General features: G+C 51.0%; 1 protein-coding gene across 2 annotated transcripts; it reads right to left on the bottom strand.

Annotated features, from left to right (window-relative positions):
• Positions 1–3,004: 3,004 nt before the first annotated feature.
• On the bottom strand, positions 3,005–8,210 carry Hjv (hemojuvelin BMP co-receptor). Of its 2 annotated transcripts, none has more exons than XM_037206907.1 (5): positions 7,548–8,210; positions 6,308–6,491; positions 5,343–5,890; positions 4,228–4,847; positions 3,005–3,634 (listed from the first exon to the last, which is right to left on the bottom strand). In XM_037206907.1, the coding sequence occupies exons 2-5, from the start codon at positions 6,402–6,404 to the stop codon at positions 3,616–3,618; spliced, it is 1,284 nt and encodes a 427-aa protein (XP_037062802.1). In that variant the 5' UTR covers positions 6,405–6,491; positions 7,548–8,210; the 3' UTR covers positions 3,005–3,615. The 2 variants fall into 2 exon arrangements, with proteins under 2 accessions (XP_037062802.1, XP_037062803.1); XM_037206908.1 differs by lacking the exon at positions 7,548–8,210 and adding an exon at positions 6,591–7,541.
• Between the last annotated feature and the right edge of the window lie 3,262 nt (positions 8,211–11,472).

Here is an 11,472-nt window from a genome sequence, read left to right as displayed (position 1 = left end):
GCTTAGTGTTCCCTGGGAAGGATGTTAGTAGCAGTCTTTCTTATCACATTCACACACGGCCCCACTGAACATCTCACTGGCCCTCCGTCTTAAGTTTTTAAGACTAGATGCTTCCTTGAACCTGAAAGTCCCCATTTCTGCTAGCCGCTTGACTAGTAGACCCCAGGGATCTGCCTGTCTCGGTCCCCTAGATTGGGGTTACGCGTTCCCGAGTGCACCCCTGTGGGTGCTGGGGACCTGAGCTCAGACCCTCAAGCTTATGCAGAAAGCGCTCTGCCCACTGAGCCGTCCTTCCAGCCTCTTCTCATTGCGGTTCTAAGTTTGATTTGCATCTCCTTATTATTAATAGTGCCGGTCATCTGTTCTTGTGTTTATCTGAGCTACTCATTTTTAATCATCCCATTGGGAAAAGGGCTAACTCCCGAGACCCAGCAAAGGAAGGGTTTGATGTGACTGGGGCCTGGGAGAATGTTCTCAGCTAGCTGGTTATGAAATTCTTCTCTGGCATTCCCACATCTGAGGGATAAAGTTGCTCTTTAAGTAAGAACTCCAATACAATGAGCCATTCTGTATGAGCATGCTGGCGGGGCTGGGGAGGCAGTCGGTAGTGTACTTGTCCAGCACGCACGAAGCCCAGAGTTCAGTCCCCAGTGCTGGATAAACTGCATGGTGGTGCAGGCTTGTGGTCCCCAAACTACAAGGTGGAAGCAGGAGCATCAGCCTTGTCTACAAGAGCAAGTTCAGGCTCGGCTCTGCCTACAGAAGACTGTGGAAAATAAAACTAAACAAAACGCTATTAAAATGCCCACACTGTCTGTAGGTTAAAGTACAGCACTGGATAAAGTACACACACACACACACACACACATACACACACACACACACACACTCACACACACACACATACACACACACTCACACACACACATACACACACACACTCGCACACACACATACACACACACACACACACACACACACGAATACACACACATGCACAGACACTCAAATGCACATGCATACTCACACACATACTCATACACTCACACATATACTCACAGCACACTTACATGCACACTCATACACTCACAGTCACATGCACTCACACACACACACACACACACACACACACACACACACACACTTTCCCCCATTGGAACAGATTATTTCCTAATGAGCTAAAGGTTATTTCAGAAACCATAAAGACTAGTTTGAGGGAGTGGGCAGAGTTGCTAGGGAGGAGTCGAAGACCGGATGAACTCTGCAGAAGATCCAGGCATGGTGTTAACACCATCATCACTCGGGAGTCAGAGACAGGAGGATCAGGACAAAGCTATCCTGGGCTACAGAGTTCCAGGCCAGTCTGGGCCTGGAGACCCTGTTCAAAAGAGATTTAAAATGCAGAAGACGTTTGTGAAGCAAGGGCTGACAGGGTAAGCACTGGCCAGATCTTACGAGGGTACACAGGGGTGTGCGGGCCGTATGGGGGTACACAGGGGTGGCGGGCACACAGGGGTGTGCGGGCCGTATGCGGGTACACAGTGGTGTGCGGGCCTTACGTGGGTACACAGGGGTGTGTGGGCACACAGGGGTGTGCGGGCCGTATGCGGGTACTCAGGGGTGTGTTGTCAGGAGAGTGGGACCCAGAGCTACAGAGGATGACCGCGAATGTGTGAGCAGGTCAGGGAGAGGAGACCCCAGACTGTGGGGCACCTGAAGGGGAGGGCTGAGACACTAAGTGTGGAATCATCACCTTCCTATTTGGTTAGTACCCCAAATAGCGTACCTTCTCTCCTCTACAAACTGGATTGCTTTGGGCTTGTTTACCTTTCCCAACACTTGAGAAAAGGAGGGCACATTTTGTTTTGTTTTGTTTTGGCTTTTCGAGACAGGGTTTCTCTGTGTAACTGTGGCTGTCCTAGAACTCTTTGTAGACCAGGCTGGCCTCGAACTCACAGAGATCTGCCTGCCTCTGCCTTCCAAGGGTGGGGATTAAAGGCATAGGCTGCCACTGCCTGGCCAGAAGGGAGCTTTTGTAGTGGCATCCATGGCCTCAGTCCTGCTTTGCCTGGCTCCACAATCATAATCCTTCAATACTCTGTCTCCTCAGCAATATGCTGGAGTGGTTAAGAGTCAGGTTTCTGAGCTGGGTGTACATGCCTTTGATCGCTCCATTTCTGTCTGTGTATGAGTGATAAATACAGATAGAAGAATACTGTCTTTCTTAGAGAGTTATGAATAATAAACATCATTACTTAGTTTAGTTTTGAGAAGGAGGCTTGAAACAGGATTTCACGTAGCCCAGGCTGGCCTTGAACTTCATATATAGCTAAGGATGACCTTGAACTCCCGATCTGTCTATTTCCACTTTCTGAGTGCTGAGATTACTGGAATGTGCCACCACAGCAAGCTAAAAGAATCGTTATTGTTGTTATTATTATTTTGCAGCACTAGCGATCAAACCCAGGCCCTTGCACCTGCTCCTCCAGTGCTCCATTACTGAGCTACTGCCTAGTCCTTAATGCGTAGATACGTATTTAAGATCTCAAAAAATGCGTGCGTATGTGTGTGCCTGCATGAATTTGTGTGCACCATGTGCCTTCCGGTGCCGAGGAGGATGAAGATCTGTCAGATGCCCTGGATCTGGAGTTGTAGGCCACTGTTAGCACTGTGGGTGCTGAGGACAGAAGCTGAGCTTCTGCAAGGACAGTAAGTTCTCTCAACTGCGGAGTCATCTCCCCAGCTCCATGCATCTTTAATGTGTGTTTATAACTTTATTGCACATTCTTTCTTTTCTTTTTTTTAAGATTTATTTATTTATTTTTATTATTATGTATACAGCATTCTGCCTGCATGTGTCCCTGCAGGCCAGAAGAAGGCACCAGATCTCATTACGGGTGGTTGGGAGCCACCATGTAGTTGCTGGGAACTGAACTCAGGACCATTTAGGAAGAACAGTCAGTGCTCTTAACCACTGAGCCATCTCTCCAGCCCCCATTGCACATTTTTTTTTTAAGTGTTGACAACACTGCCTGGCAGATTTGAAGTTCTAAATAAATGTTGGCGATCAGTGTGAACTCTGCGGCCACTCTCCGGTGGCGCTCTGTAATTCCTTCAGCCTATGTAAGCCTTCTCTCTCATGACTCCACGCTTGTCCTCTGAGTCTCACTGGTTTCCTCGTTACCGGTGACTCTGTGGATAACTCCTGTTTTCACATCCTGCAAAGCCCTGAACTGTTCAGACCCTACACAGATCACAGTGTCGTCTCTGTGTTCGTCTCTGTGTCTTTCATTACTGCTCAGTACTCTGGTTCTCAACCACCATCTCCCCACATGAGTCCAAAGGCCATAGAATTGGGTGAAGAATTACACTCTCCGAGACATAGGTGCACTTCAACTCCAGCCCTTGAGGAGTACAGACAGTCAGACCAGAAGTTCAAGGCCAGCCTGGGCTACATGAGGCTCCATGGGAAAAAAAATGATAATAATAAATAATAATACTCATGATTCCTTCCTGTGAATCAGTTTTGTCCAATAATAGCCGGTGAACTCCAAAAGGGCAGATCCAATGGCTGAGAACTCTGAGACGTCTTTCAGTGGAAGTGAACACATTGTCTCAACTCCATGTCACACATCTGTAAAGGGATTCAACACAGGTGACAGAGGACAGCGTGGGGAATTTAGAGCTTTAATAATGGATTAGTAAGGGGTGGGGATGCCAGTTTCTGTATCAGTAATAGTCTTCGAAGGCTGACTTCCTTTGTGCTAGACAATGCCTGCTTCATTTCTGAACCCAACAAACTTCCCCTAATTATTTTCTCTGCTTCCTTATAGATAATCACGTCTTCCTTTTCTTAGCTCTCACCTTTAAGAACTCTTAGCCCTTCAATGTTTTGCTGGCCCTTAGCACTCTCGCAATCTCTAGGCTTGCAGGAGTGATATCCGGTGTATGTGGAGTGGAACAATCAGCTTACTACAGATGGGACCGGGGAAATTCATGGTGAAGACCCCCGCCAAGGTCTGGAATGCAAAACCGTGGCCCAGAATCCTTACTCTGGGATCATTTCAGCCCTGGATCGCAGCCTGATCTGACTCCAGGTGGGTGGTCACTGTCTCCTGTATCTCCCTGTCCCCACTTATTTCCTTCGGCACATCTTTGTGTCTTCTCACACCAACCTCTACCCTCAGATCATTTCCAAACTAGTCACGGGGTTGCTGGCTTACTTACTGAATGCCAAGCCACAGAACAAGGAGGCCTGAGAGAAGCGGCCCCAGGAAGGTGGCTGGGGAGAGAGGAGGCCCCGCATCTGAGAGGAAAAGATGTAACTTCTCTAAATCCCGCAAGAAGACTCGGGCATCATCCAGAGCTCTCTGGGCTGCCACAGTAAAGTTGGGGTCCCCAGAGACGGAAACATCAAAGACGCAGGATTGGAAGTAGGCGTCTTCAACGGGAAGGCCCTCCTTACACAGCCTCCTGGCAGTATCCACGGCTATGGCCCCGCGCCGGTTGCGCTCCGAGCGTGAGAGTCGCTGACTCGGAGGGCAGCCCCCGACACACAGCTGCAGGTCCTGCTCGGCGGAGAAGGCCCGCGCCACATCCTCGGCGACCCTGATGGAGAAGGACAGCTGTCCAGCTGTCTGTCGAATGATGATAGTCGTCCCAATGTAGGCAGCCCGGATCTCCACATGGCTCCCGGGGTTAGCAGTTCGAATGGACAGACTCGAGCCCCCGGGTCTGTCGCCTCCGTTGACAGAGCCGTCTTCAAAGGCTGCAGGAAGATTGTCCACCTCGGCCTGGTAGACTTTCTGGTCAATGCATTCCTGCATGTTCTTAAAGATGATGGTGATCTGTGCCGGCAAAAGGGGAAAATAGTTTATTAGGGCTTAGTGCGCCCTCCCCCGGAGTCAAGCAGCATATACTGTTAGGGATCTGACTCCAGCAGATGCAGGGTGTCTTCTCGGTCCTCGTCCTTCATCCCATCCCCTATTGCCTTCCAATCCCTATTCAACCTCTCGCTCAATTTTTTTTTGTCTCAATCTCAGCAACTCCCAACGAAAATAAAATGTCCCTTCTGATTCCTCAGCCCTGCTAGTCCTGGCTGCCACCCCAGCTTTGGTCTTCAGTGTTACCTGCATTTGAATAACATTCCTATCAAGAGGAACTGGTTTGCAAGAGCCCATGTTTGATGGGAGGAGGCCATTCAGGATGGGAGGACGTGTTTGGGGACGACAAGGAACCAGGAGCTGGGTGGATATCTGCGGCTATAGCCCCAGGAGTGGTATGAGGAGTGGACCGCGAGAGGACTTCAGAAAGTGGATTGGGAGGAAAACTGAATCCCTGACCTTCCGGGTGGTGGTAGCGTTGGCCCCCGATGCCACGGGGGAGCTGGTGGCCTGGACAAAAAGGAAGTCGTTATCCAGCAGGGGCCAGGCTCCTTGGACACGGCATGTGTGGAAGTGGTGGTAGAAGCTGCGCACGTGGGGGTCCCCGAAGGAGGCGCAATGCAAGAAGCCCGGGGCCCGTCCGTGCAGCCGGGAAAACCGGGCCTCGTAGTCGCAGGGGTCTGGGGTCGGGGGGTCGGGGCCAGCTCCGGGGAGGGCGGGGCCCCGGGCCGGGGGCGGGGCCGTGGGGCCCTGGCGGGAGCAGTTGTGCTGGATCATGAGGTCCTCGATGCCGTGCACCGCCGAGTGGAAGGCGAGGTCCCCGCGGCAGGTGCGGGCGGTGCGCCGCGTGCAGAGCGCATAGGAGCGCAGGGCGCGACACAAGCCACCCGAGGCCAGCCCACCACGGCCGCCTCCACGCGGCGTGCCCGATGAGCCCCCTTCCCGAAGGCTCAGAGTGGACGAGACGTACTCGGCATTGCAGCGGAGGATCTTGCACTGGGAGTGAGCTGAGGACGGAAGGGAGAGGACAGTGAGGCGGTGCCCAGACTCAGGTTCTACCCAAGTCCAGGACGCGCCGAACTGCCAAAAGGCATCCCCCATCCCAGCCATTCCTACCACTCTGCGTGGCGCTTTCCCAGCCCCAACCTTCAACCTCCTACTCCTCGCCTCCTTCTTCGAGACAGGGTTTCTCTGTGTAGTTTTGGTGCCTGTCCTGGATCTCGCTCTGTAGACCAGGCTGGCCTCGAACTCACAGAGATCCGCCTGGCTCTGCCTCCCGAGTGCTGGGATTAGAGGCCTCTTTCAGCGTTGGCGAGCGACTGGGACTCAGCACTCATGCCCCGTCACTCACCCGTGCTCACATGCCCACCCCTGCCCGGCAGCCTATCCTCTAGCTGTGCCCAACCCTCCTGGCCCTTCCTTACCCTGTCCACAGAGGAGCAGCAGCAGAGTGAGGGTGCTTAGAGCTGGGGGGCTGCCATGGGGGGACCGGGGACTAGGGGCTTGGCCTCGATCCCCCATACCTATCCAGCCAGATCCCCCCCAGGCGCCGATTCTTCCCAGCTGATGAACCTCCCACCTAGTGAGTTTCGACCGGCAGTTCTGTGACTGGAAAAGAGAAATTTGACTGGGTTTGGGGGAAGAGAAGGGATGAAGACAGGACAAGGTGGTGTGGAGAGAATCTGGGGAGATCAAGACAAGAATTACACAGGCGAGCTCAGGAAGTTGGAGGCTTCCAGATGTGAGGTGAGCGTGGCTGGTGAGCCTCCGGGCCCTGCCACCTTCAGGTCCCTGAGCAACACCGCTAGGCGGGGGTGGAGGGAAGGGTGAGTGACCTCAGGGGACAGAGTCCACTGTATTGCCCCATCCCGACTACCAAATAGCAGATGTGTCAGAAATGGAGGAATTCCGGGGGAAAGTGAGGTGCTGATCATCGCAACCGCCCGCCATTTCTTCTTCTTCTTCATTGTCTTAGAAGGGCACAGAGGGCAAACATTGTAGACCAGTGCCTTCTAGAATGTCACGTTTCCAATGAAAAGGGAGCCAGTCTCTCAGGCGCTCCAGAGGGCTGGCCTTAGGATCCCTCTCTCACAGGACAGGATACAAACCAAGCATTCAGATTAATATTTGTTTTTGCCTGGTCAACCAACAGTCCGTGTTTGTCAAGACCGGCCTGAAGATCAACTCTTTCTATTATCTATTATCTACCCCCCCCTTTGCAAATCCAGAAGTTCCTGGCCTTCTGAGGGGGACAGATATTGGAGAGGGTCTGTCTCCCTTTCTCCTGCCCCCCTCTTTGAGTCTGTGAGTTGGGGGTGGGGGGAGAGCCCTGCAGGAGGTCTGAGAGGTCTTGAGGTGGGGCTGGGAGTGTAACTCAGTGGTAGATGAGTGTTTACCATGCTCAAGGCCCTGGGTTCAGTCCTCAGCACTGTCCCCACAGCCTGCACCCCACACCCCAAAAGGCTTAGCGCAATACAGTAAGAGGCCGCATTAAGCTTCAAGTAGACATGGCTTGGAAACCAAAACCATGAGGCGGGGGGGAGTGGCGATGGGGTACATGCTAAGGAGAAATATTAGTTTTCGGAACAGATGTCTGTAATTTTATGAAATTCTAGCCTCAACCCAAGCGCTCACCAAAGCAATTGCAGTTTCGTCTGGACTTACTGTTTCCCGAGGTCAAACATTACTCTGATACCCGATTCTCCAGCCACAGTCGCCTCTTCTGTTGGTCTGCTGCAGCCAGGGGTCCCCCATCTCTTTCTCCAATGTCTCTCCCAGCTCCCCAGACTGGCTGCAGTCTCTCCGAGGTCAGAGAGCCAGAGAAGCTTTGGTGTGGGGGGAGGGGGAGGGAGAGGATATGGCTGGCCCGAGAACTGGACAGCTGAGAGGAGGGGGAGGGGGCTACTGAGTTGACAGTTTTAAAAATAGCTAAGTCCAAAATTCCAGGGACACCGGTGGCCGTAGGGTGCAGGAGTGAAGGCAGGGTGTGTTTATGATAAGCAGAATGGACGGAATATGGAATATTGGGTACGGAGGGAGGGAGAGAATAAGAAACAGCCGAGTCAGATATCCACGTCCAGCTTGCATGATCTACCTTCCGTACCTCTCCGGTCCTCCCGCATTCTCAGTAAGGAGCTCCTGGCCCTCAAAACGGCAGGGAATGCCCCTCGTTTATTGCCCTCATCCTTGCTGTACCGAGTACCCCACTGGGTGTCCATGTACGGTACGCAGAGGTGTTTGGCTTTGAAGATGGACAGCAAGCACAGTTCAGAGACCCTCCCCCGTCTCTGCCAAGTATTTCAGAAGCCGAAAGGCCCAGCTGTCCAGAGAAGAAATCCGAGAGCGCAGTTGTTTGGGAGGAGGGTTTATGCCGTCTGTCCGGCTCGGACCTCTGCAGCTGTCTGTGCCAACTCCACTGTTTCCATGATGCTAGTTTGTGCAACAACCCCCTCCCTCCTCCTCATCAATACACACACAAGTCACAAGTTTCTGGGTTGCGTGTGTTGGCGGGGTGCTGTGGGGACACACAACAGAGGCAGAGCAAGGAGTCGGGGGACGGTAACAGAGGCGAAGGATCAGAGCGGACGTTTCTGAAGACCACGGATCCGTGGGGCAGGGGAGTTGGGAGGATGAACAAGGAGAGGAGAGAGTCAGGAATATACTTCCGTAGGAAGAGTCTGACTTTCTGAAGATATTAATAGAACCAAGGAATCTATTCATGTCCTGTTCTTGCACCTGGGCATTTCTGTGGTCACCACCCCTCAGCCAAGGAAAAGCTGCGCAGGACTGCTTACAAATGGTGTCACCAGAGCCTCCGGCCCTGGCAACCTCATACCAGTCCAGCCTGCCGGTCCAGGTACGCATACAAACACACAGGCCACAAGAGAGAAGGGGTGGAGACGTGCGTGCAGCATGTGTTTATAATCAGTTTAGTTTTTTTCTCAACTATGGAAGATCATACCATGATTCCCCCCACCCTGTGTGTGTGTGTGTGTGTGTGTGTGTGTGTGTGTGCATCTGTCTGTGTGTGTGTGTACCCATGTAGATGTCAGGAAACAACTTATAGGAGTCAGCTCCCCTCCCACTATGTGGGTCCTAGCAATCAAGTTTTGGGTTTGGTAGCAGGTCCCTATACCTGCTGAGTCACCTCACAAGCCTACATCACAAGAACTTTTAGTCTATAAAGCACCCCCCAACTAAACTAATCAAGTGGCAGGGCCTGATGTTTGATCCACTGCAAATAAAACATTCGAACAGGTGAAGGCGTGGAGAGAAACTGAAACTTAAATTTGACCTCAACAAATCTCTGTGAAAAGAACTGTCAAGGGGTTCACTGAAAAAGAATGGTTTGGAACACAGAAGATGGAGTCAGATGGGCGGCGGAATGGTAAACACACTCACTTCTAGCATAAACAGGAAAATCCATCCGATGCTTCATTTATTTTGTGTCAAATGATGAAAACCAATCCCAGCACCGAGAAAGCTGAGGCAGGAGGATCTCTAAGGATTCATAACCAGTCTGGGCTACAAAGTGACACCCTGTCTCAAAATAAATAAATATTTTTAAAAATTTAAATTTAACAATTTTAAAATTTAGTAAAATTTTAAAGAAAAAAGTGACATGGAAAAATAGACTTCTTTATATTGCAAGGGCCCATTGACAAATTCCCTATGTAATAACTTTGCCTTTTGATGGCTTAATACGGATTCATCGAGGGCTGGATAGGGCTCAGAGGTTAAGAGCACTGGCTGCTCTTCCAAAGGTCCTGAGTTCAATTCCCAGCACCCACATGGTGGCTCACAACCATCTGTAATGAGACCTGGTGCCCTCTTCTGGCCCACAGGCATATATGCAGGCAGAACACTGAACATAATAAATCTTTTAAAAAAAAAATACGGATACATCGAAAAGCATATATCTATGTATATCTCGCATTGCTTGTTGGTTAGGATGAAAATAACCCTCATCGGCTCATATGTTTGAATGCTTAATCATCAGTTGGTAGACGGTTTGAGGAGGATTAGGAGGTGTGGCACAGGCTTTGTTGGAGGAAGCCTGCCTGTCACGGCGGGGGCAGGGTGTGTGTGTGTGTGTGTGTGTGTGTGTGTGTGTGGTGCGTGTGCGTGTGTGTGTTGGGGTTTCAAAAGCCCATGCCAGGCCCTGTGTCTGTCTCTGTCTGCTGCCTGTGGATCGGGATGTGGTACTCTCCGCTGCTTCTCCAGCAGCACCCCTGCCTGCCTGCTGCTGATAAAGGAGGACTTAGCCAGTCCTCAACTAAATGCTTTCTTATATGAGCTGCTTTGGTCATGATGTCTCTTCTCAGCGAAAGAACAGTGAGTAAGACATTGTTTAAGAAGAGTAAGTGCAGGAGCTGGTGGTGCGTGAATTTAATCTCAGCTTCTATAGGTTAAAAAAACAAAACAAAACAACAACAACAAGCCGGGCGGTGGTGGCGCACACCTTTAATCCCAGCACTCGGGAGGCAGAGGCAGGTGGATCTCTGTGAGTTCGAGGCCAGCCTGGGCTACCAAGTGAGTTCCAGGAAAGGCACAAAGCTACACAGAGAAACCCTGTCTCGAAAACAAAACAAAACAAAACAAAACCAACAACAACAACAAACAGACCTTGCCTCGAGTTTATTTGTGAAACAGCTCAGAACACTAGCCATTAATAAATAATGTAGTTGGGGGGGGGGTGAGGTCACACACCACTCTACTGTGGAGACATGGTTTCTCTGTGTAGCTTTGCGCCTTTCCTGAAACTCACTCTCTAGCCCAGGCTGGCCTCGAACTCACAGAGATCCGCCTACCTCTGCCTCCCGAGTGCTGGGACTAAAGGCGTGAGCCACCACCGCCCGGCAGCTCCACTGTCTTTACACTGACAGAGGCCTTCACCTCTGGGAGCCTGAGCTAGAGTTGGAGCTGGAACCCAGGCTAAGGCTGGACTGGAGCTGCAGTCTTTTGCAGCCTGAGCATCCACACTCCCCGCCTCTGCGTTTTTTGCTGGCATCTTCTTCATGCTCTGCTTGTGCTTCTTGGCAAAGCCACTCCCAAAATGCCCAGACAGGAAGGCTGTGGGGGTTTTTGTTTGTTTGTTTTTGAGACAGGGTGCTATTCTGTAGCCCAGGTTGGCCTGAAATTCCCGATGTAGTCGAGGCTAGCCTTGAATGTATGACGATCCTCCTGCTTCAGCCTCCTGACTGCTGCAACTGTAGGCACATCCCACCATGCCAACCTCTTCTATTGCTTTTGAATTCCTTTTTCTTTTCGGCCTTGGTGGTGGTGGGGATTGAACCCAGGTCCTGCACCCACAGACCTACATCTCGGCCCTGAATTTGTCTCAGTTGTCATGTGTTCCGTTTGTTTGGTTATGTATTCCTTTTGTGGGTCACTTGAAATCCTTTTTGAAAAAAAGCACAGTAAAAATTACAGTAAATGAAATATTGTTAGAAGTATGAGCTTAAAATTAAGTGAAATAAAATGTCATTTTACATTTTTCTTTTCTTTTTTTTTTTGTTTTGTTTTTTGAGACACGGTTTCTCTGTGTAGCCTGTGAGCTTCAACTCAGGAGATCCGCCTGCCTCTGCCT

The sequence above is a fragment of the Peromyscus leucopus genome, chromosome 6 (assembly GCF_004664715.2).
Source record: "Peromyscus leucopus breed LL Stock chromosome 6, UCI_PerLeu_2.1, whole genome shotgun sequence".
Classification (NCBI taxonomy): Eukaryota; Metazoa; Chordata; class Mammalia; order Rodentia; family Cricetidae; genus Peromyscus; species Peromyscus leucopus.
The sequence above is the reverse complement of the archived record's forward strand: the minus strand, read 5'-3'. Positions and strand labels throughout refer to the sequence as shown.